Genomic DNA, 25,355 nt, shown 5'->3' with positions numbered 1-25,355 from the left:
GAAGGCAAGTGGATGTAGTGAGGTTGCTACCTCTTTGACTTGTTATTGTTTCCTCCACATAATTTATAATTGCAAAATGTTACTATAAATGTATTTCCTATACCCGGTGTTTATTTTATGCTTATTGATCTTTTATACTTTTGTTGAGGTATTTAATCATTAGAATGGGTAAGAGAATAAGAATGTTTAAGCATGTATTGCATATCATGCATTGAAAGTTATGTCACGCAGTGTCATGGCCATAGCTATATAACAATGTATGTTCCCGAGAAGGGGTACAGTGAGGAATAACATGGTAGGACATGTGCATTCATTTGTATTCATAAGAAATCAGTTGTGACTTGTGATGAAGTATTCTTTATAGTATTTGATAGTGAACTATCAAACTGTTGATCTACTTGTATTAACCTTAATGAGAAATTTATTGTATTCCAATAGTTTTTAAAGAATTCACTTGCTGAGATTATTCAATCTCGCCCCTTATTTCTCTCTATCTAGCTTTATCTTGTTGTGTCACCAAGCATGCGAGAAGGGTTTTAGTTGCACCTTGTCCTCACCACGTAATAAATGATGAAACTATTACTTGTTACTAATGTTAGTTTAAATTTATAAAACTTATTTGTTCATGTCACTTATTATGGTTATTTACTTGTCAAAATGTCCTTTATTGTTGACTTATTACGTTTCCACAATATATCTGCTTAATTACTTTGCATGGATGTGAATGTTCCTGTGTCATTTTTGTCTTAGAAGATAGTACGCTAAAACTTACTACCTCCGTTTCCTAATATAAGATATTTAACTTTTTTTGTTGCAATGTTTGACCATTCGTCTTATTCAAAATTTTAATACAAATATAAAAAATGACAAGCCGTGTTTAAAGTTCTTTTGATAATAAAGTAAGTCATAAGAAAAATAAATGATATTTCCATAATTTTTTAAATAAGACGAATGATCAAATATTGTAAGCAAAAAAGTCAAACATCTTACATTAGGAAACGGATGAAGTATTTGTTTTGGAAAAGATGCTTAGTTGTTTAGTGGCATCTCATGTGTTGTTTTCCATGATCGATTGATTTTGAAATTTTGACTATGAAATTGTATTGTTTTGGTCCCGTGATATATGTGTAGATTTGTGGATCAATAATTAATATGCCAAATTTTGCTATCAGTGTGTATGTGAAACAACACCATAGGTCATAGATATCAGCGGTTTATACTGTATGTTTCCATTGCCCCGACATTAGATCGATGTTGATTCACTGATGCCACCTCACCTTGCTACCGTACACTCCAGTACAATAGCCCATACTCTTCTGCATTTGTACATCGTTTCTTTAAACTCTCGAGGAAAATAAACTAACAATTTTCTATGTGAAAATAATCCAAAATGTTATCATCATTACATATGTTTATTTTTGGCTTGCCCAATTAAGGACTATATTTGTTTTGTGGTATTGTCCTCTTAGCTGTCTAGGGTAGCCAAAGAATAGCCCTTCTAGGTTAAAGAATGAAGCTCCTGGATGTCTATTTTTTGGGTTAGATTTGGGGTAGCCATAGAGTGTCAATTTTCTTACGGCTATTTTACAAAAAAAATATCTAAGTGACTTAAATGAAAAAAATATAGCTGATTTCTCCTGTGGATCGTGTTGATATAAAGTCACAGTGAAGTTCTTGAATGGATCTCATGGTGATTTTACCAAGAATATCTAAGTGATTCATTTTATACTTGTTTCCTATAGTTGTTTAGTGGCATATTATGATTTTGAAATTTTTTCATAATCCATTTTTTATTCTTTATTTTTATAAATCACTAAAAACAAATATATAATTTTTTATTCGCAGATTATTTTTCATTAACTCGTTTCGTATTTTTACCTTACAAAAGGCCAAACGAGGACCACCTAGTTCTTCGGGCCCAACCCCGGCCCAGGCCCAGCACCCAACGAATGGCGGGCCCTCTTCTGCGCCGACGGAGTTCTCTTCTTCCTCCTGTCGCCTTATCTCCCTCGCTCGCGAGCCCCTCTTCTGCTGCGCTCATGGCGATCGAAGCAGCGCGCCTCTCCCCGTCCCTCACCGCCGCCTTCCTCGGCCCTCCTCTCCGCCGCGCCCTCCCGCTCCAGCTCCCGCGCCTCCGCCTCCGCCGCCGCCTCTCCCTCGCCGCCGCGGCGGGCGGGGACGACGGCCCTCGCGCCGTCGCCCTCCCCTCCTCGGAGCTCCGCAAGCGCCGGGGCGCCTCCTCCTCCTCCTCCTCCGCGGCGGCTGGTTCCGGCGGGGACGAGAGGCTCCGCTCGCTCCGCGGCCTCTTCGCGCGGCCCGACATCGCCATCGACGCCTACATCGTCCCCTCGCAGGACGCCCACCAGGTCTGGTTGCCGCTACCGTACCCATTGCCTTGCCCCCCGACTGAATACTTCAGAAAAAATATTGTTCTCTTATCTGCCTTCCGAATTAAGAAACGAATGGTACACTAATGGCAACACCAAACTAGTGTAGATGTGGTGAGAAATGGTGGCTCGATGATGCAGTAACATTTAGACCATTTCGATCGTGTGTAGATACTAGTATAAACAGCAACTGATGTGTATCAGTGTATGTTTGTTTGTTGTACTACTATCTGGAAATTAGGTATGTTCTACGGCTTGATTCTGATGTCATTTCCTTTCAGTAAACCAGATTAGCTAGCTATTGGTGCGCCAAGCAGTCATTTTATATGTGTGGGAAGTAGTCATTTCTGCTTCATCTGAAACAAGGAAGCATCTAAAACTGTCAACCTGGTGTTGCGGAAAATTGTAACTAGCATGGCATGCATGAGATCACAAATTCACATGGTTTATAGTGTCTACGCTGTTTGGTTGTGAATTGGTGAAGCTAATGATTCGCTACAATACTAAAGTACAAGGACCCTAATGCGTTCTTGAAATAATGGAACTACATGCCCCCTTCCACTTACCTGCTTTTGTTAACATCCTATTTCAGAGTGAGTTCATAGCAGAATGCTTCATGAGACGTGCTTACCTTACTGGGTTCACTGGTAGTGCTGGTACGGCTGTGGTCACAAAAGATAAAGCTGCCCTTTGGACCGATGGGCGGTACTTTCTCCAGGTATTCAATTCCCACACTGCAAATTAGTTTCTTACCAACCATGGTTTTATGTGGCTACCTGTTCATGTTCCATTGTTCTGTCGAGTAGGCTGAGAAAGAACTGAGCCATGACTGGACACTCATGCGCAGTGGAAATCATGGTGTTCCTACCACCAGCGAGTGGTTGAAAGAGGTCTTACCATCTGGTTGCCGAGTTGGCATTGACCCGGTGAGATTTTGTTTTTTGTTCTTTCTGCATGATGATTATAAAAAAATATCTTTGATTTAAACTACAAATGGACACTTTTGCTAATACTAGCTAAATGCCTATGCTTTGCTATAGATAAAACAAAATGCACTATAAGATTGCCTAAAATAATTATGAAATGTGTTACCCTTATTTTTTTTTCTATATGGAATATTCACCTTAATTTGATTTTATATGTTAAGAAGTGGGTAAATTGAAAATTTTACTATGGGAGTAGATGGAGTGACAATTTCACTATTACCACCACTGACTTCTTTTAAAGGAGTATAGATATAGATATGCTTCCTGTCATGATGTTGTCATCTGATAAACATATTTTTTATTTTAGTGAAGCTACCTTTCATGTAGGTTTTAGACTACAAATTCTTGGCCATGAAATCATAAACTGATTCAGGAATGTTTGACATGAAGCATATATTGATGCTTAAATTAATGAAATCATATGCTGAATCTGGTTCATAGCAAACATTCATCTTAAAATTTATGATCTGACATTTTTTTTTGTAAATTTTATGTATCCTTGACAATTGACAAGAAGCTGTTTTATGAATACCTTTAGTAAAATTTACAGTCAGTTGGAACTATGTGGCTTTTACTCTGTAAATGTTTCATACTTACCTAGAACTTTATTTCTCATGGTCTTCTTACCCAGCGACATATAAAAGATGAATTTTGAAATGTAAAGTGTTGTTTCTGTTTTATTGTTTTGTTTTATTTTATTCTACACTAATTTCTTTTATTTTGTTTGAAGGATGCAGTTTCTTTTCTCATTCGATGCAGCTGAAGAATTAAAAGATGCTATTTTTGAAAAGAACCATGAGTTAGTTTTGATTAGGGAATTGAATCTAGTTGACGAGATATGGGGAGAAGCAAGGCCAGAGCCCCCGAAACAAAAAACTAGGGTGCATGGAATCAAATATGCTGGTATCGATGTGCCATCAAAATTGTCCTCTGTTAGATCACAGCTTGCTGATGATGGGTGTGATGCTGTGGTTATTTCATTGCTTGACGAAGTTGCATGGTTGTTGAACATGGTAATATTTTGGCGCTGATAATTAAATAATTACTTAGATGATATATAGTGTGATATGCTGTAATACTTAATTTCTTTTTATGGCTTTTCAACTATTAGCATCTCATCATTAATATTGACCGAGTTTATTTTCAACAAACTGTTCCACTTACTATTAAGTATTCCTTGTCATAATATGAAGGCTATTTTTTTGTTTTGTGCTGTGATGGTTGTAACCTGTAACTTGTTTTTCTGCTTATCAGATAGAATTCAGCAGTATTTTGAATTGTGCATATTATAGAGTTTATTAATCTATAATTGAAAAGTGTTAGGATGTCTTAGCACTTTACACACTTGATGATTCTTATTCAAACGTTGCACTTTTCCACCTCTGTTAAGCATTCTTGCACTTCGGTTTATATGGTTAAGCTAGCTGGGTTGTCACATTTCTAATGCAGAGAGGAAGTGATGTTCCAAACTCACCTGTATTTTATAGCTACCTTATTGTGGAGGATAAAACCGCTACCTTATTTGTGGATAACAACAAAGTATCTGAAGATGTTTTAGAGCACCTTGAAAAGGCTGGTGTAAAACTAAAACCGTATGAAGCGATTTTGTCTGATGTTGAAAGGTAGTTCTTCAGACAAAGCAATTCTATACTAAACTTCTGTCTGGATTTCAATGTGCAGTGTTTATTATCTGCATTCTGTCATTTACTATATTTGTATAGGTTGATACTCCCTCCGCAGAAAATTATAGGGCATATAATATTATGAAAAAGTCAAATTTGTAAATTTTGACCAACAATTAGTCAAATTATAAGTATATATTTAGGGCATAGAAGTTATACCAATAGATTCATCTTTCAACGAGCTTTCATACAACACTGGTTCAATATATATTATGAATATATTTTATGCACAATCAATGGTCAAAGTGTTATCTTAAAGACTTTTTCCAAATAAATATACCCTATATTTTTCTATGGAGGGAGTATGTAGTTAATTACTTCTGTCTGATCTTAGGAAAACAACATAAATTTGATATTCCCATTAAATTGGTGATTTGTCCATATAAAAGTTGATCAAAATTGTACTGCAGTGTGCAGTCTTTTGAGATTAATGAGACATTAAGGATTTTGTTCCTAACTGCAAAACCTGTATTCAAAATTGAGCTGGGCCTTTTTCCTATATATTGTCAAAATATCTATCTTTGTTTCTTATTCTTCTAATTTATCTTTTCTAAGGGCATGTGAGAATCCAACTCTATACACTTATTAGCTTCATTGTTTTCCTATTGCATCCTACCATCCTGATACATCTTTGATACTCGTTGGAGGCAACCTTCAGTGTTAAATACTGCATGTACTGAAGGGTTTACGGCTTGGCCACCTTGACTCTTTCTCTTGGTCAACTATAACCTGTACGTTTTATTGTAACTGTTTGCTCTTTGGCATCATGTTCAAAACAGGTTCTTCCTTCAGTTGTTCACTGAAACACATGGTTGTCTTCTTCCTTTTTATGATCTTGATGGCGTCATTTCCCTTTATATTTGGAACAAGATAGAACCTCCTTTAATAAATTTGGCAGTTAATAATGCTTAATATTCGTTTTAGCCAAACAGATATACACTTCTGATCATAAAATTCTATAAGTTGATACCTAGTTGAAACCTTGTTCTGTTGTCATTTTTCGTGTTCAGCAACATATATAAATTCCCCCCGCCCTGTAAGGTGTTGGATTCCTCTGTTAGTATCTCTATTGTTACTCTCATTGGTGAGAGGATGACACTCAAACTTGGGGCAATTTTCTGTTTACTTATCACCAAATGTCATACCCCTTCCCGGGGGAGGGTTGGATACATATTTATAGCTGCCTACTAGTCTAAAAGATGCTGTCCTAGAGCATCTCAACAACCTGTCCTAGAGCATCCTAACCACCTGTCCTAGAGCATCCCAACAACCTGTCCTAGATGCTGTCCTAGCAACTAAAAGCTGAAAAAACAAGGGTAGGACACAACAAGACCAAGACCAAACAGCCTAAGACTTATTCCTTCATTCTCCCCCTAAGTCTTGTGCGTCGTCTTGTGGGAAAGTTGAGCCATTCCGATCCGGGAGCAAAGCTCAAGGAACTTAATCCTACCAAGGGGCTTGGTAAGCAGATCCGCAAGCTGGTCCTTGGTGTTGATGTAGCTTGCCTTGATGCTCCCTTCCTCCAAGCAGCCTCGAATGAAGTGGTACCTCACCCGGATGTGCTTGCTCCGTTCATGAAAAACAGGATTCCTTGCCAGGGCCAGAGCGGACTTGCTATCCACCCTAAGCTCCACCGCTCCAGTGTCTCGGCCGAGGAGATCACCGAGCAGTCGAGCAAGCCAGAGTGCCTGGGTCGAAGCAGTGGAGGCCGCTATGTACTCGGCCTCGCAGCTGGATAGGGCCACCACCTGCTGCTTGATCGACTGCCAGCTAACGAGGCACTTGCTGAGGAAGAAGAGAATCCCGCTCGTGCTCTTGCTAGTGTCGATATCGCCGGCGTGGTCGCTGTCGGTGTACCCAATGAACTGTGCCTTTCCAGGGCACCTCGGGTAGTAGAGGCCGTGGTCGAGAGTCCTCGCAACGTAGCGGATGATCCTCTTCACAGCCTGCTGGTGCTCCGTCGTCGGTCGCTGCATGAACCGACTAACGTAGCCGACGGAGAATGCCAAGTCCGGCCGTGTGTGGGTGAGATAGCGAAGACTCCCCACAAGACGCCGGTACTGTGTAGCGTCCACCTCCTCTGCCGTGCTGTCCCGGCTCAGCTTCAGCCTCTCCTCCATCGGGGTGAGGGCTGGGTTGCAATCGTTGAGCCCAGCTAGCTCAACTACGCGCTTGGCGTAGGCAGTCTGGCGAAGTGTGATCCCGGAGTCATCTTGGTGCACCTCGATCCCCAGATAGAAGGAGAGGGGCCCCAAGTCACTCATCTGGAAAGTGGCCTTCATGTCTTCCTTGAACGCTGCCACCTCCGTATCCTTGGTGCCGGTGATCACCAAGTCATCAACATAAACACCCACCAGCAGGGTATTTCCTCCATTTCCCCGCCGGTAGATAGCAGCTTCATGCGGGCTTGGCTCGAAGCCCATCCTCTTGAGCGTGGAATCCAACTTGGCATTCCACGCCCTCGGTGCCTGCCGCAGGCCGTACAAAGCCTTGTGCAGACGTAGCACCTTGCCCTCCTTGCCGGGGATCGCAAAACCCGGCGGCTGGTGCACGTAAACCTCCTCCTTCAAGTCGCCGTTGAGGAACGCCGACTTGACGTCCATGTGATGGATGCGCCAGCCTTCCTGAGCTGCCAGCGCAAGAAGGAGTCGCACGGATTCCATCCGTGCCACTGGGGCGAAGGCATCGTCGAAGTCGATCCCCTCCTGCTGCACGAAACCACGTGCCACCAAGCGAGCCTTGTGCTTGACGATGACTCCGGCTTCATCCCTCTTCAGCTTGAACACCCACTTAAGAGAGATCGCACGATGACCATGAGGGAGGTTAGCAAGCTCCCAGGTGCGGTTCTCCTTAACCGCGTCCAATTCCGCCTTCATCGCGGCGCGCCATGTCGCGTGTCTCTCGGCCTCTGCGAAGGACCGAGGCTCGCCGTCGTCGCACGCAAGGTGCAACTGTTCCTCCAGGTCATGAGGCACCAGTCCCGGCACTGGCTGGTCGCCGAGGAGGTCCTCCATCGTACGGTACCGCAGGGGCTCTCCATCATGGTAGACGTCGATGCGCTCCTCATCATGTGAGAGCGGAGTAGCGAACTGCACCGGGCAGCGCTCGACGTGAACTGGTGCTGGTGTGGACGTGCCCTGAGGGGTGGCTGTTGGTGTCGGAGTGCGTGGGGTCGCCGACTGTGGTGGTGTCGGCGCAGAGCTCGGCGCAGCCAAAGTCATAGCTCGAGAGCGTGGCGCTGCCGAAGTGGCGGGTGCCGGAGTTGGTGGAGACTCGAAGACTGGGGTAGGCACGCTCGGTGAAGGGGAGCTGCCCACTCCCCCAGCTTCCCTGAAGTGGATGTACTTGACAGTGAAGTCGTCGTACGTCGGAGTAGAGCCGCTGTCCACCGTCTTGTCCCATGTCCATCCTCGCCCTTCGTCAAACACCACGTCGCGCGCCGTGCGCACACGCTGTGTCTCCGGGTCGAGGATGCGATAGGCCTTCGAGCCTTCCGTGTAGCCGATGAACACCCCTGGGATGCTCCTGTCGTCGAGCTTGCCGATGTGGCCAAGCTCCTTGGCGAACGCGAGGCAGCCAAAGACTCGCAGGTGGGAGACCGATGGCTTGCGCCCATGCCAAGCCTCGTACGGCGTCCTGCCATCGAGAGCCTTGGTAGGTGAGCGGTTGAGGATGTAGACGGCCGTCACCACCGCCTCCCCCCAGAAGAGAGCCAGCATTCCTCTCTGCTTGAGGAGGGCTCGAGCCATCCCCACAACCGTCTGGTTGCGCCGCTCAACGACGCCGTTCTGCTGCGGGCTGTACGACGCGGAGTAGTGGCGGTGAATATCTTCATCGGCACAGTACGACGCGAATTCAGCCGCCGTGAATTTGCCGCCGTTGTCGGTGCGCAGGATGCGCAACTTGCGGCCGCACTCCGCCTCCGCAGCAGCCTGCGTGTGCCTAACGGCGTCTGCAGCCTCTCCCTTGCTACCGAGGACCGTCACCCACATGTAGCGGGAGAGGTCGTCGACGAGTAGCAAGAAGAAGCGTCGTCCTCCTGGTGTGGCCGGAGTCACCGGGCCACACAAATCCCCGTGCACGAGCTCGAGCCGCTCCTTGGCTCGGAAGCTCGTCTGATGGGGAAAGGGGAGCCGCCTCTGCTTCGTCAACACACAGACGTCGCAGAACTGCTCCACGTGGTCAAGGCATGGCATGCCTCGCACCATCTCCTTGGTACTAAGCCGCTTCAGGGCCTCGAAGTGGAGATGGCCGAAGCGCTCGTGCCACTGCCACGCCTCGTCGTCCCGGCGGGCGACGAGGCACACGGGTTGTGCTACCTGCACGTTGAGGATGTAGAGTTGGTTGTTGCCTCTGGTTACCTTGACAAGGAGGCAACCACGGAGCTCCCCGATCTTGCGCCGATCCCAAATCCTCATGACTCCGTTCTTGATCACCACGCATGAGCCTTTCTCTTCTTCCAGCTGTCCAATACTGATGATGGAGTTCCTTAGCGCGGGGATGTAGTAGACTCCGGTGAGCAGCCTGTGCTCGCCGGACTTGGTGGTGAAGATGACGGAGCCGGTGCCCTTGATATCCACGCCAGAGGCATCCCCAAACTTGACGAAGCCTCAGACGCTGGGATCAAGCTCGGTGAAGAACTCCCGTCGACCGGTCATGTGATGGGTGGCCCCGGTGTCGAGGACCCATCCATCAGTCTTGTCGTTGTTGGAGTCGTCGCCAAGAAGGACTCGTGCCTTCGGCTCTTCTAGGTGGAGGAAAGCCGATGCGGCCGGTGCCGCTGGAGATAGCTCGATGCTTGCGTGTGCCAGGAGCAGGGCTGGTTCTTCCTCCACTTGTGCGGCGTTGGCTTGGCCTTGTCGTGGTTGTCGGCAGTCCTTGGCCCAGAGACTTGCCACAGTTGCGGCAGGCGTCGTCTCGCGTCGGTCTGCGGTTACCGGTGGTGCCGTCCTGGACGCCTCCGCGGGCTCCACCCCGGATGCGTCCTCACAACCTGACCTGGACGCCTCCGCGCCCCTTGTGCAGATTGCCGCGCTTGCGGCCGCCTACCGAGGAGGACTCCCCCTTTTTCCCATCACCCTGGCAGGCCTCCCACTGCTCCCGAGTGAGATGGAGCTTTTCGCCAATGGTGATGGGCCCGGAGAGGGGCTGTGGCTCATCGCCGTCGACGACCTTGAGGCGACCAATCGCCTCCTCGATCGTCATCGTGGAGAGGTCCAGCAGAGACTCGATGGAGCGGGCAATCTGCTTGTACTTCTCTGGGATGCAGCGGAAGAGCTTCTCGACAGCTCTCTCCTCGTTGTAGGTGTCGTCGCCGTACTACACCATCTTCTGCAACAGAGTGTTGAGACGGAGGGCAAAATCATCGATGTCCTCACTTGGCTTGAAGGCCAGGTTCTCCCACTCCTTGCGGAGTGCTTGCAGCGTGCTCTTGCGGGCGCGATCGCTGCCGATGCGTGCCGCAGCGATGGCGTCCCAGGCCTCCTTGGCAGTCCGCTTTTGCGAAAGCAAAAACTGCATCTCGGATGGAACTGCAGCGATGAGGGCATCCAGCGCCCGTCGGTCTTCATCGTAGTCGACGTCGCCATACCGAACTGCCTCCCACATGTGCCGCACCTGGAGCCTCACCCTCATCACCGCGGCCCACTCGATGTAGTTGGTCTTGGTGAGAGTAGGCCACCCACCACCGGGACCAAAGTCCCTGACCACCGCTTGGATGCCATGGTAGCCATGGTGCCGATTAGGGGAGGGAGAGTCGCGCTGCCTATGAGGGCCGCGCTCTCCGTAGATCCGGCCGCCGTCATCGGGAGGGTAGCCGCCGCGGCGTGTGTTCTCTGGGTTGCCGCCGGCACACCTGCGCCCGTCTGGGCTACCGTTGCTGCACGCACCTCGCTTGGGGCGTCGTCGGCGGATGCGTGGTCCCCTGGACCGCCGCCGCCATGGGGGTGGGCTGCTGCCCACCGTACTGTCCGCTCCCGCACCCTTCCTCTCGCCAGCTCCTCAAGGTCCCTGTCAGCGGTGATATCGCCGACGATGGAGCCGTTGATGCTGCTGCGCAAGGTCTCAACCTCAGCCTCCGCCGCACGTGCCGCATCTTCCGCCTCCGCCCTGATCGCCGCCAACTCCGCTGCTGCCAGCCTTGCTCCCCTTGCTGCTGCTGCTGCGGTCTGTGCCGCTGCTCGCCTGCGCTCTTGCGCTGCAGCGAGCTCGGCGTCCTGCTGACGTCGTGTGCTCGAGGCGCCCGAACGCTGAGACTGTCCGTCGGACATGGCGCGCCTCCGGGGGGCTGCTACGTGGAGAAGGGAAGGGGAAAGGGGAAGGAGGAGCAGCCGGTGGTGCTGCTGTTGGTGGTGGCTGAGTGCTCACTCGAGCTTGGGAAGGGGAGGAGCAAGAGATGTTCAACCTACAGGAAAGTGTGGCTCTGATACCAGATGTTAGTATCTCTATTGTTACTCTCATTGGTGAGAGGATGACACTCAAACTTGGGGCAATTTTCTGTTTACTTATCACCAAATGTCATACCCCTTCCCGGGGGAGGGTTGGATACATATTTATAGCTGCCTACTAGTCTAAAAGATGCTGTCCTAGAGCAGCTCAACAACATGTCCTAGAGCATCCTAACCACCTGTCCTAGAGTATCCCAACAACCTGTCCTAGATGCTGTCCTAACAACTAAAAGCTGAAAAAACAAGGGTAGGACACAACAAGACCAAGACCAAACAGCCTAAGACTTATTCCTTCATCCTCTCCTTCATGTCAGATATAGATTGGTCTAGTAAACTGAAAACAATGAATCGTATTAGGATTGTGAAGAAAACACATAATGATTGTATCACGTTATTGCAGTTATGCTTGAATGATTTTCCATTAAGTTTTACCATTGCATTGTACGAGTTTTAGCTTACTCTCTCCATTCCAAAATATAAGCATTTCTAGAATTTGAATCTTGTACCATAATATAAGCATTTATGACACTATTATAGTACTACTAACCCCCATCAATCACTTTCCATTCAAAATTCTTCCCATTTTATCTACACCTAACCTCCCACCCTCATTGGCTCATTCATTCCTTATTTATTGATGGGCATCATAGTCTTTTCTTCTCAACCTTAATCCTTTACTAAACAACCTATAAATGCTTATATTTTGGAACGGAGGGAGTAGAATGCAATTATAAGAATTATAAGTGACTAATTAAATTTTCAGTGATCACCTCTTATATTCCGCTGTGATTATCTGAGTCTGGAAATGGTTTTCCTTTTCTAGATTGGCACAGAGTGGCAAAAAGCTTTGGTTGGATTCTTCAAGTATTAATGCTGCCATAGTCAATGTATTTAGAGCAAGCTGTGACAGACATGTGAATAAGAGAGGAAAAGCAGGGAGACAAAGTGGAAAAGAATCACCTTCAGGTGAGCCAGGTTCTGGAAGCTCTGGCGTTCAAAATGGAAATTTACAGGCTCTGTACAAAGTTTCACCAGTCACCCTAGCCAAGGCAGTTAAGAATGAGGCTGAGATCGAGGGTATGAAGAGTTCACACATAAGGTATTGTCTAAAAAATATATTGATGAATTCTTGTTCTTTCCCCTGTCAGAAATTGCCTGAAAACAACCTGGATTCCCTGCAATTGAAAGAGGAACCATACCTGAGGGATCTCTATAGTAAAGTTACAGTTGGATATTATCTGATTGTAGTGAACCAAATTGCATAGGAGTAGCATTGTAGGAACACTATAAATTTGAATTTTCCCTGCATAGATTATTCACTTCAATTGTTCTTATTCTTTATACTTGCCCAGTACACACTACTTCTTTGTACATGGATAAATGTGTGATGATATTATGACCTTCACTCGCATGTCTAATCATCCTTCCCCTTGAACCCCTTTTCCCATGCCTAGTGTACACAATGTGGAATAAGTGATACTGTAAGTTCTAGTAATATCAGTTTCCTGGTATATATAAGTAGGACACAAAAAATTGCAAGGGAAACTCATATTGGTACTAAGTGGATTTTTATTATTTTTGAACCTTTTTATTTTAAAATTTTAAAACTAAACCCTCCCAAAACTTATTTTAAGATCTAAACATTTTGGCCAAACCAATCCGTCTAGTGTGGCCAAACAAGACGTTCATACCATGAGTAGTTGGCGTGGCAGTATTCTTCTAGCAGGCTAGTCTCGCTGGCGTGGCAGTATCTTCTGCCAAGCTAGTATCGCTAGCGTGACCAAATAACACCGCCACGCCATTCTCTATTGTGACAGTGTTGTTTGACCACACCAGGTGGGGTGGTGTGGTCAAAAGATTCATATGTGGAAATAAGTTTTGGGTGGGTTTAGTTTTAAAATTAAGAAATAAAAAAGGTTCAAAAATAAACAAAAATCTGCACTAAATCAGCATATAATCATGAGTAACTGTTAACTATTTAACACTGTGCCTGCTTACCTATTCATCATACATAAATAGATGCCCCCAATGTGGAGATGATATGCAAAAATGTCATGTGATAAGCAAGACATAGTGCAGAATCAAATACAAAGCTGCATCTATGAACATATACTTGGATAAGGTCATTCTCCACATAAGGAGGTTATGAACCCACTATCACTATTACTATTTTTTTTACATTAGGAATGGGTTTTTGACTTTCAGCATTCATCATCTTGTGTTATTTGGCTTTGTGCACTTACTGGTGCAGTGACTGGGTGTTTTCTTTCATTATGTAAAAGAACCATCTTCTTTTTTCCATTGTTCTATTAATGTGAATCCAGTTGACCATACGTTGTCCATACTGGCGCATAATGCATTTGCAGAGATGCTGCTGCTTTAGCAGAATTCTGGTGCTGGCTAGAGGGGGAAGTTCGTGAAAGTGTACTACATACAGAAGTGCAAGTTTCTGAAAAGCTTCTTGAATTTCGTCAAAAGCAAGACGGCTTTATAGATACAAGCTTTGACACTATCAGTGGTATATTTCAACTTCTCCCTGCAATATATAGTCCTTCACAACCATTTTAGATGGCTAATATCTTGAGTTTCAAATGTCAGTATTTGTTTGTAATTGGTATCTATAGTATCTGGATTTCTCGTTTCTACTTCGTAATGGGTCTTTAGGTATTTATTATTGTGCTTGTCTGAAATCTGTTTATAACAGGGCAACTGGGTAGGGAGAATGTATCTGTTTCACCAAACTTGAGCCTACTATATTTTTTCGTTGTATATACTAAAGAGTAATTGTGCATAGTGGTGACCTCAAGCAGTCCATGTGTTGCTACAGATAAAAATGGATCTTACAGTTACATGTGCTAATATTGTTTGATTCAAATAAGTTGCATGATTTTTTTTCATTGAACACACCTTTCATGTTTTTGTTAATTTTGTTGCAGGAAGCACATGAATTTTTTTTTTGCATTACTCTAATTGTAATCTAGCATCTATACTACTTATATGTGACTATTTTTTTGTCACCATAAACCTTTCCGTGGTAAGTCAGAAAATTATATTCTAGAGATGAAACAATATCTGGGAGGACTATTTTATAATATTGAAGAACCCCGAATATTTGGTAAATCTGTGTTGCAGAGTTGGGGTGGCAGATTCACTGCCACCACTACCATTGTCCTCTTTTAAAACTTAAAAGGAGTGTTGATATATGTGGTGCTATGTATGGTTTAGACTTATCTCAATTTTCATGCTGCGTGCCATGGGAACATTTGATGTGTCTTGTCACGTTGAGATACTGCCATTCTACAATAGGTGTGTGACTCTTGCAGTTCTTGACTTCTAATATATAGTCAAAATTTCCACTCAGGTTATGGTGCAAATGGCGCTATAATACACTACAGACCAACTCCAGAGAGCTGCAGCTCTGTTGGAAGCGACAATCTCTTTCTGTTAGATAGTGGTGCTCAATATATTGATGGAACTACTGACATAACAAGGACTGTTCACTTTGGTGAACCTTCCCCAAGGCAGAAGGAATGCTTCACTAAAGTTTTGCAGGTACTGTAATTTTGTTTAGACCTATAACAATTATCTAGTATTCCTCCCTTCAAAAATGTAACCATTTCTGGGACCCAAATATAAGTATTCCTGGCACTATTTACAGTACTAATTGCCCCATCAATCACTTGCCGTTCAATTTTTTTCTCATTTTATCCGCATCTACCCTCCCACCTCCATCCGTTCCTCATTTATTGAGGAGAACTAGAGTCATTTCTTCGCAACCTTAATCCCTGCCGAACTACCTAGAAATGATTACACTTTGGAACGAGACGGAGGTAGTATATGTTTCTTCATTGTGCTATGATATGTGTTTCTTCAAGTCATGGAGTTCTATTTGTACAGGGGCATATAGCTCTTGATCAGGCAGTATTTCCAGAGAGAACTCCTGGCTTTGTACTAGATGTTCTTGCACGCTCATCTCTGTGGAAGATTGGGTTGGACTACAGACATGGTATCTTTTTATAGCACACAGAAATCTTTCTGAAGGCTAAACTATATCTGAAGGCTGGAAGTCATGCCATGAATTTTTTTTCCTGTTCCAGGCACAGGTCATGGAGTTGGAGCAGCATTAAATGTTCATGAGGGCCCTCAGAGCATAAGCTATCGGTATGGAAATTTGACAGCTTTACAGAAGGGCATGATAGTAAGCAATGAACCTGGTTATTATGAAGACAACTCATTCGGCATTCGTATAGAGGTAGGTTTACCCGTTCTTTCCTCATGTCAGTCTCCTAAATTTTCAGGACAATATAGAGCAAAATACTTGAATAGACATATCTCAGTATTTTGCTCTTGAATCTTGCAGAATCTTCTTCTGGTAAAGGAGGTTAATTTGCCAAATTCGTTTGGTGGTGTCTCATACCTTGGTTTTGAGAAATTAACTTTTGTTCCAATTCAGGTACCATCAGCTCAGTTTGATGCTATTTTGTTTAGAAATATTGCAATAATGACATCAATCAAGATAGCACTTTCTTACTAATGAAGAATCAAGTCTTGGTATTTTGTTTTGGCTGTTAAATTAATAACTTCCCACAGAATTATTTCAAGTACTGGTAACTGAGTCTTTGTGTGGTGTTCTGTATGTACTCTTCTCGGCTGCTATGTCATTGTTCATATTTTTGAGTTATAACTGCTGGTTTCTTCTTCCCACCTTACATGTAATTCATGACATATTGATTGTTTTACTTTTCTTTTATAACTTCAGAGCAAGCTTATTGACTTATCCTTGCTATCACCTTCGGAGATCAATTGGATCAACGAATATCATGAAGAAGTCTGGGAAAAGGTAAGCCATATGTCCTAGAGGCAAACTTATTTTTTATAATTGAGATACAGATCTGTTTCTAAACCTGCGTGAGGTGTGGCTATTTTAAACGAGGAAGATCTGCTCAAATTTTTCCATTTTAAATTGCCACTTGCCATGCAATTTAGGATAGGTTGTTGCATGTATAAACAACAAATACAGGTTGCAGCATATACATATATTTTTGACAGTTTTTTTTCCGATGTATTCTGTGGCTGTCGCTGGGATGCCAATCGTCATTGGATTTGCCCCATGCATATTTCTCAGCGGACCAAAATTATCCCTTGTATGCATTGTCTCAAGACCATATGATTAGCTTCCTGCAGTTAATCCTTGCGGTTGCTTAACCATAATCATTTTCAGGTTTCTCCTTTGTTGAGTGGCGATTCTCTCGACTGGCTCCGGAAGAACACAAGACCTCTTTAGATACCACTGATCTCCTGGGAAATATGTCAGTCCAATACCTGACATGATGACAACACAGCAGCAACTGAATGGTATTCGATAAATATCGCTCACTGCAACATCTCACGACGATTTTGACGGTTATCGATGGAATCAATATATATTTAGCGGGGAAAGACGGTAAAGATGGTGCCAGGCAGGTGGCTGTCAGAATTGCTGGCTGCTGCATCAACTGGAGATTGTTCATTTGCCGTTCCCTGAGCTTGGCACGATATTCAGAGAGGGATTTATGTGCGTACATCTGCCCTGCTGTTGGTTAAATTCGCTAGGAAGCTTCATTTGTACCTCCCTCCATCCACTACCACGATTGTTTCGTGAGCTATATGTATCCTCAAAGGTGCGTTACGTTAGACGTTGATGTTATTACTCTGATTACATGTCATTTTTAAATAATAAGGTCGTTGTGCCAAGTGGGTTTCTTGCATGCGCAGGCTTTTTTTTTTTTACTACTATTTTTGTGGTCCTTCGTGTTTCTGACTCTTAAGGATCTAAGTACCAAAGATCTCAATTAAATCCTTGTCCTGAACGCCAAAATCTCGTTTGAAAATTTAAATCCTAAATCGTCTCCTACGATTCCAATTCCAAATCAATCAAAAACACGAATAGCTAGAGTCGTCGTGCCTCACGATGTGGGTGCCCCAATGATATCTCAATTGCTAAAAACAACTAACGATAGATGTTTTCTGCTCCCTTTGCAAGTGCTCGCCTAGCCTGCAATCTTAGGTACACCGCGTCTAGATGGGGTCATCGCCTAAGAGCAAGTTTAGTCAACTACTTGTTTCAAATCATCTATAGTCAATCCATACAATAGTTATCTATAAAATATATATTACACTATTAATACATGATCTTGTTATAAACATATTTCGTCTCAGAGTCCGTTGTAGCTGGCTATCTTTCGTCTCTTATCTCCTTAAATTATGTTTATATCTAGCTTTTAGCTGTTGTTGTACCTGCTCTAATCTAGGGCTAAACCCTACACTAGACTATTTGATCTTCTAATTCGTCAAGACTATCTGAGTATGTAGACCACACAATTAGGCAATCCCAAGGCGTCTTTATCGTAAAACTACCATCGACTGGATGAAAACTCTAGAAAGAATGAATACGGATATAATCTGGAGCAGATAATTCTCGGATAACCTGGATTGTGAGACGAATAAAAAAAATCTTTCTGGATACGAATATGCTATCGTTATTTCCTATTAATATGGATACGGATATCTAGAGCATAGATCATGGTTGTCTAGTGTCTAATCGAATACTAGTACATAAGAAATTTATTTTTAGCATTTAAAATTTACCCTATATGTTTAGCTACGACCCTACTTGCCTACTCCCTCGCTCCACATATTAACATTCTCTCCCTCCTTAATAGTATTAATGAGGATTCCCTAAGTCATGGTAATCAGTGTGAGTTACTATTAACATAATATTTGTAAAATAGAGGTAGCACTACCTTCATCCATGAAAGACTTTATTTTTAGCACATCTCACATATACTGATGCAAAGCTTATCCTTGACTTATTCAAACTACAATACATTATGTTTTTTTTCGTTTTACCAAACTACAATGCATTAGTTGCTCTTAATTTGAAATATTTATGAGATAAATGAAAAGACAAAAAATAAAGTCATTCCAAGATGGAGGGAGTAGATCTTAGACTGTTTTTTTATTGATAAAAGATAAAAAATTATCTGGTTTTTGTGATGGCTATTTACTACAGAATTGATAATCTACTGTATAAGCTCTTTACCATAGATGAGCACATGGGGACCCACGTAGATAATATGGGTGGGCAGAGAGTTCTTGCATTTTATTTGTTACTGTAGGATAGGCACTCGACGAAAACCCCAATAGTACTTTGGATTAGTTAAATGATATACCGATGGAGTATGTTTTTCTTGCCACCTCTCTCTATCAGATACCAATATTTGAATGCTCCAGCTTATTTCAAGGAAATGCATGACATAAAATATATAATATGTCAAGATATTGCGTATCTCCAGCTTTCATGGTCTAATTAAACTTCATTACAATCAAATAAAGGTAGGAAATCATCCGATCATTCATATGGATTAATTAATTGGAGAGGGCTTAATTAGCATCCGATTAATTAACTGCTCCTAGGAACAGTTCTTCCCACAGGGGCAATTTGCCAGGCACTCCTGAATCGACATCCAGCACTCGTTATCCTTCACGCAGCAGAAGATCTTGTCTGCCGGGTGAGGGTCCACCGGGTTGTGGATGCAATCTGTCACGTCAGCTTTGATCGTTGCATTTCTGCCCATGGCATCTGTAGTTTCACCTGTTTGTTTTATACCAGAAAAAGAAAAAAGAGGAGCATATGCATCTTTGTCAAAATGAAATGGAAATGATATGTGATGTATGTAAAAAGATATTTGTTCTGGTCTAATAAAAGTTATCTTGAGATACCAAATCATTTTTCACTATTGAATGTAATCGAGTAGGATGTGCACTATTAGATCAAACTATTTGATACCGTGAGACATCGGTACCTCGAGATACTTTTTATTGGGGTGAAGCAAATGTAAAAATGCTGGTAATATGTTTAGAGAAATTGATGAAGCATCATACAGAATTGAAAGGAAACCTGATGTGCAGAAATGAAACAGTTTGTTTCAGTAGTTAATTACCTCTGGTAAGTGCAGGGACAGCAGAACACAAGAGAAGAACTAACAGGAATCCTTGGCAGGTGTGTGTCGCCATTTCTGATCTGTGGTCTAATGTGTGCTGTGTGTGGTTTATGGCTATATGAGACTAAGCACTAGCTCCAGGTTATATAGAGAATTAGAGAGAGAGAGAGAGAGCTAGTAAATATTGGTTTATCAGGAAATGGAATGCCATCAGTGCTGGATCTTATCCCCACTTATTTGACAATAATGCCACACTAAAGACGCCCTGTGTCACTTATCCTAACATATATTTTCAAAAAAAAAAACTTCAAATTGTTCCTTATCAAAATGTTTTATGTTTAGTACTTGGCTAAAATGTGGGCTCGGCAGAAAAAGGCATGACAGAAATTCTGGCTCTCATCCTAATTTTCAGTATTGATATCACACTAAAAATGAGAGTACCCTTACAACAATATTGTATTGTGCTTAATGCCCAGCTAAATGTTGGTTGGAGTTATACTTGGAAGGCTAAAAGTATTTTTATCCTCAAATATTTTCCTTATTTTAAATAGTGGCATTTCAATTTTTTCCTGAATTTGCTTATCATTACATCTTCTTTAGGACAAAAATTGATTAGCGTTCCTAGAACCAAAGTTAACATAGCCTCGCAACGCTAGCACGCACGAAAAATCAACATCAGCCCAAGAAAACGATAAATACCCGCAACCAGCAGCCCATTTAAGGCTCATCCATGTCCGGCTTAGAACATAAGATGGCCTATAGCTTAAAATGATCCAAATTCGACGTTTAAATTCTATTTATGTTTAACGTCGTTGACTTCTAAATTTATATTTGATTATTTATATTTTAAAAAATATATGTAATTATTGTTATTTTATTGTGATTTTTTATTAGTAAAGAAACTTTAAACATGACTTATATTTTTTTGCATAGTTGCAAAAAATGAAGAAAAAGGAAAAAGGAACAATGAATCATGTCTCAAAATCAGTAGCGTCAAACATTAAAAATCAAAGAGACTATTATATAGTTGTATAACAGAATTACAGTACCATATGTAATTTTGGAACTGCAATCAATGACACTAGTCGAATATGGGGATCAGAAATAATAGGGTGCAAAAACACCTACAAAATGTTGTTGGGCCGTGATGCTGCTGTGACCTAACCCAGACCAGCCCAAAATCTGGCCCACCTAGAGCCATCAAGTCATGCCTTACAGTTGTATATTTTTTTCAAAAATTTTCTATAGGAAAGTTATTTTAGAAAATCATATTAACCTATTAATTTTTATAATTAATAATTAAATAATCATATACTAATCTATTACTTTCCTCTTCCCGGAACCCCTCTCAGAGCAAACAAACATATTCCGAGCAGCGAGTAGGCTCCAAGAATGCTGCGGTTGTGTTTGGTTGCTCGTGTCCATCTTCCTTTTTTCAAACTGCATCAGAGGATCCATTTCAAACCGTTTGGTTATACCCTCCTCCTAGGCTCCTAGCCTCTCCTTTATCAGGATGAGTTTAGGTAGCCCGGCAAGGAAGATACACATTCGTTTTTGTTTTGAATCTGCCGAAATTTCCAAGCTTCCATCCTCACAAATTAAACGGTCTCCCAAGTCACTTTTATCAGCTAACACCACACCGAATTAAACAGTCACTGATCACAGCTTACCAAGCCGTTTGACTTGCAAAACCCACAAATTTATAGGTAATCACCACCACCCCTGCACCGCCACCACCTCACGCCATGCTTCTCTTCAGAAACTTTTACATGGCACATCAGAAAAAGAAAAAAAAAGAAAAACTAAGAAAAAAAGAATAGAAAAAAAAAAGAACCCAAGAAATCACTAGGGCACATACACATGTTACACACTACTACTACCTAGGGCTAAAGAAACAAATCCAAGATCAATCTTGTATTTGCACACATGAAATGCTTGCTTGGTTACACTTGCTCTCATGGTGAAATGGGGTACCCATCATATACACACACAGCATCAGCTCATCATCATCATCACCATGTCAATGTCATGGGCAGTTTGAGTTCTTCCCCGGGCCACCGTAGTAGAAGTAGGTGCCCCAGTCGCCATTGTTGCCGTTCTGCACGTCGTAGCAGCTGGACTGCTCGGTGTAGGTGCCCACCCCCCTGGGCGCCTTCAGCTGGTTGCTGCTGTCCACCACCTGGATGTTCTTGAAGTAGCTCGCCTTCCCGAACCCTTCCTCCGGGAACTGCCCGCTCCCCATCTGCGTCGACGTGTGCGCGCCGTCGGGCTCCGAGTTCACCACCTCCCCGCCCCATTCGATCATCGACGCGCTGTTGGCGAGGTAGGAGAAGAGGAAGGATGGCCAGTAGCCCAGAACATACTCCTTGCCGAACTGCATCCACCAGTTGCCTTCCTTTGGGTCCTGCCCCCAGATGAAGCACAAAGAACATGATCATCAATTAGAAGGTTTTTTTAGATAATAGAATCACTAGAGATGCCACATTTGTATTGATTATGCATTCATAGTACATTTGATTTGGAGGAAATAGTTTTCAAAGAACCAGGTGTGTGAAGGAGCATGGACAGGAGCACTACAGAAAGTGGGCAGAGATTCTCTGGCCCATGAGTTCTTGTGCTAATTCTGAAGGCACTAAGCATGCCATGTGATGATGCCTTGATAATAGTTTAATTCCTCACCTTCCATATAAGTATACTGATATCATACTGCGAGCCGGCGATGTTCGAGATGGGGAAGATGCTCGCGCCCATGGCGATCTCGCTATTGATCTGAATGAAACCGGAGCACAATATGTTGTAGCACCCTGTTGCTTGGTAAGCATCACTCTATAAAAGACCCCCAATATGACAGCAAAGTAAGGGACACCAAAGTTAATGCATCAACAACAGAATGTCTGTTGCCAAAGTACAAAGATCATTAATAGTATAAGCATGTAGTACATAGTATAAGCATGCACAGCTGAGTTTGTGAAACTTACTGTCCAGTATGTGAACAGCCTAGTGTTGTTGTCTCCATAGAGATCCGGGCTAACCTGTTGAATCAAAGGATGGTGGTTAGCGCAAATGATCAGACACACACCCCAGGTTGCATCTTGCATCGTGGCAGCGGCAGCGACCGTGAAAACGGTCATCATTCAATTAACAGGAGTATGAATATGATGAAGCTCATGAGCTCTGGTTTTTCCAGTACCTGCCACCCGGCCTCGATGCTGTTGAGATCCTCACCAAATGATCCCCCCAAGATCCACAGCTGGGACAGACTGAACTCGTTAGGCTGCTGAATCTTGGGTTCCCACACATTAATGGTGGCCTTGGCACCATAGTACTTATCCCCCTCGACGTACGCTATGGCATGCTGAATTTGCACAAAGAAACAGTTTCGGTTAGTACCAACATGCCGATGCCGTTGCCATGTTTCATTGATTTCAACATGATTTTGTATGAGTACATACTTGGTGGCCACCCTCATTGAGCATGTTGGGATCAATGGACATCGGATTCACGGCGGTATGCCGTTTCCTGCCATACTGGCGCAATGAGCTTGCTCTGAGCAGGTCATCCTTCTTGGTTCTCCTGATTGGGACAGTGCCCTCCGGGCATCTCCCCTTCTGATGCCATAGCTGGAGCATCGGCTTCTCGCCGGCATTGTCAGAGGCCACACTTCTCTTGTCATCATCATACAAGCCTTCAGGGTGGTAGACCGGCCTCATCTGCACCGATAAAAGATTTTGACAGTGGTAAAAAAATATATGTTGAATGCAACAGATTGGACCATGTACTATGGTAAATGCAGGTTTAATGAGTTGTTTGAAATGATTACAAAGTGAAGCATTTTACCTGGAGAGTGTGGTTCTTGAGTAGAGGATGATCAAATGCAGGTTGGTGGGAGATGTGCACGCAGTCGATGATGTCTCCATCTGGGCTCTGCACGGTTTGTACACAGTTTCAACTTTCAAACGGATATGGCATTCTTCATGACAATAATAATAATTCATAATAATAATAATAATTACAAATAAAAAGGACGAATGCTTCAGGTTTCCAACTTTTCAGAAAACGCATAAATCATTGTTCAAAAACGTTCTGAAAGATGAAAAGGAATTATTCATTCATCCCCTTTTTCATTGGAGAATAATACAACTTTGCCAGAGCCAGCCTGAAAGCAGGACACATATTTCATGCTTTTTTTCGCTTGAGTAGCTCCAAAAGATTGCAACTTTCTCGAAAAAATTCTCTAAAGCAGCTATGAGAAAACACTAGCAAGAACAGCCCAAAAGAATCACAGAAAAGAGGGGCAAACTTTCTCTTTTTTTTTCCCTGAATGAGATAGTGCACAACTTCTCGACTCAATCCAGCTCAAAATGTTAGCAGTTGCAGCTCAAAATCATCATATTTTGAACGTCCATTTCATCCAATGCATCAGCACAAAGCCCAGTGACAGTGATAAACCCCCAGAAGAACCATAAAAGATGAAACTTTCTGCAAAGTTTTCCAAGAACTGGCCCAACCTCGATGCTCTTGACCGCAGGCTTGTTGAGCCTCTTGAGGTGCCGGTGAACCCTCGCCGCCGGCGACCTGGCCTCCACCGCGACGGCCGCCCACAGCGCGCAGGCCGCCGCCGCGGCCACCACCCACGCCGCCATCCCCGCTCGCGCCACCGCCATTAACAATCTGAGAAAGCTTCAAGCTTTTTCACACCGCCACTTCAGCTCAGCTTCGCTTTCCTCCTACTCCGGCCAAAATGCAAGAAGGTTCGCCTTCGCGACGCTCCTCGCCGACGAGGGCTGGTCGGAGGATTGCCGGAGCAACGGAGTGATTGGCCGGCCGGATTCGGGTTGGGTTGGAAATGGATGGTGCTAGAGCTAGCGGCAGTGAAAGTGCAGCTGGGGAGTGGAGTGGCAGAGTGGGAGCTTCACTGGGAAGTGGGAAGAGACCGGTCGGTCGCCATAGCTTTTGCCGTTTCCGAGCTTTAATTTCTGGGACTTTCTGACCAAAATGCCCTCCTCGCCTAGCTCGATGATTTCAGGGTGTATTTGGGTGGTGGATAGATCGAGAAAAATTTTTAGCAGAAGTGTCATGTCAAATGTTTTATTGGATCTAGGAAAATGTTTTTGACAGGAATGAAATAATGAATTTCACGGTAAGCCTAGAAACCGCGAGACGAATCTTTTAAGCCTAATTAATCCGTCATTAGCACATGTTGGTTACTATAGCACTTATGGCTAATCATGGGCTAATTAGGCTCAAAAGATTTGTCTTTAAGATTTCTTACATACATAACTGTGCAATTAGTTTTTTGGTTTATCTATATTTAATGTTTTATTTAAGTGTCCAAAAATTCGATGTAATGTTTTTGAAAAAAAATTAGAAACTAAACAAGACCTTGGTTTATTAATCGTTTTGACACGTCGCATTTCAGTGCCACATGTGCATTAAAACTAAGCTAACATTGTCACAATTATAGATAACCATTTTTACCCATATTTTTACCTCATGACAAGCATATCTAAACTTAGACATCAAACAAACAACCTCTATGAACGTTGTGAGAAAATTGACAGTGGTATGCAGACAGGCCGGCGGTTTAGCACATCGACTGGTGGGACCATTGTGAGCAAATTTTAAGGCATCATTTGTTTAAACGAAAAAACTATACGAATCTTGGAGGGATGATTGTTACGACATATTTGTAAATAATAATTTTTGAATAAAAGTTTTACATATGAAAAACCCTAAAATTGACTTGAAATTTAAGATTAAAAATTTAAATTTTTGTTTATAAGCATGAGTAAAAGAGAAAAGATGAGAACGTATGATTTTTTCCCCATATGATTGGGTACTATTGAATCCAATAAAATTTATATGGAATGCT

The 25,355-nt window shown here is 43.2% G+C and overlaps 2 protein-coding genes across 2 annotated transcripts; one reads left to right on the top strand and one right to left on the bottom strand.

Moving 5' to 3' along the window:
• The first annotated feature begins 2,012 nt into the window (after positions 1-2,012).
• On the top strand, positions 2,013-17,275 carry LOC102711990 (aminopeptidase P2). Its single transcript, XM_006657484.3, has 13 exons — positions 2,013-2,366; positions 2,980-3,105; positions 3,194-3,313; positions 4,111-4,386; positions 4,823-4,995; positions 12,325-12,600; positions 13,868-14,019; positions 14,863-15,053; positions 15,399-15,507; positions 15,599-15,753; positions 15,862-15,954; positions 16,261-16,341; positions 16,723-17,275. The coding sequence occupies exons 1-13, from the start codon at positions 2,040-2,042 to the stop codon at positions 16,783-16,785; spliced, it is 2,142 nt and encodes a 713-aa protein (XP_006657547.2). The 5' UTR covers positions 2,013-2,039; the 3' UTR covers positions 16,786-17,275.
• Positions 17,276-21,064: 3,789 nt separating this feature from the next.
• On the bottom strand, positions 21,065-24,403 carry LOC102711713. The gene is made up of 7 exons (XM_040525652.1): positions 23,992-24,403; positions 23,321-23,407; positions 22,936-23,193; positions 22,674-22,838; positions 22,462-22,515; positions 22,163-22,309; positions 21,065-21,887 (listed from the first exon to the last, which is right to left on the bottom strand). Exons 1-7 carry the CDS (start codon positions 24,145-24,147, stop codon positions 21,510-21,512), a joined length of 1,245 nt encoding a protein of 414 aa, XP_040381586.1. The 5' UTR covers positions 24,148-24,403; the 3' UTR covers positions 21,065-21,509.
• Between the last annotated feature and the right edge of the window lie 952 nt (positions 24,404-25,355).

Source organism: Oryza brachyantha, chromosome 7, assembly GCF_000231095.2.
Source record: "Oryza brachyantha chromosome 7, ObraRS2, whole genome shotgun sequence".
NCBI lineage: Eukaryota > Viridiplantae > Streptophyta > Magnoliopsida > Poales > Poaceae > Oryza > Oryza brachyantha.
This window is presented reverse-complemented; position numbering and strand designations above follow the sequence as displayed.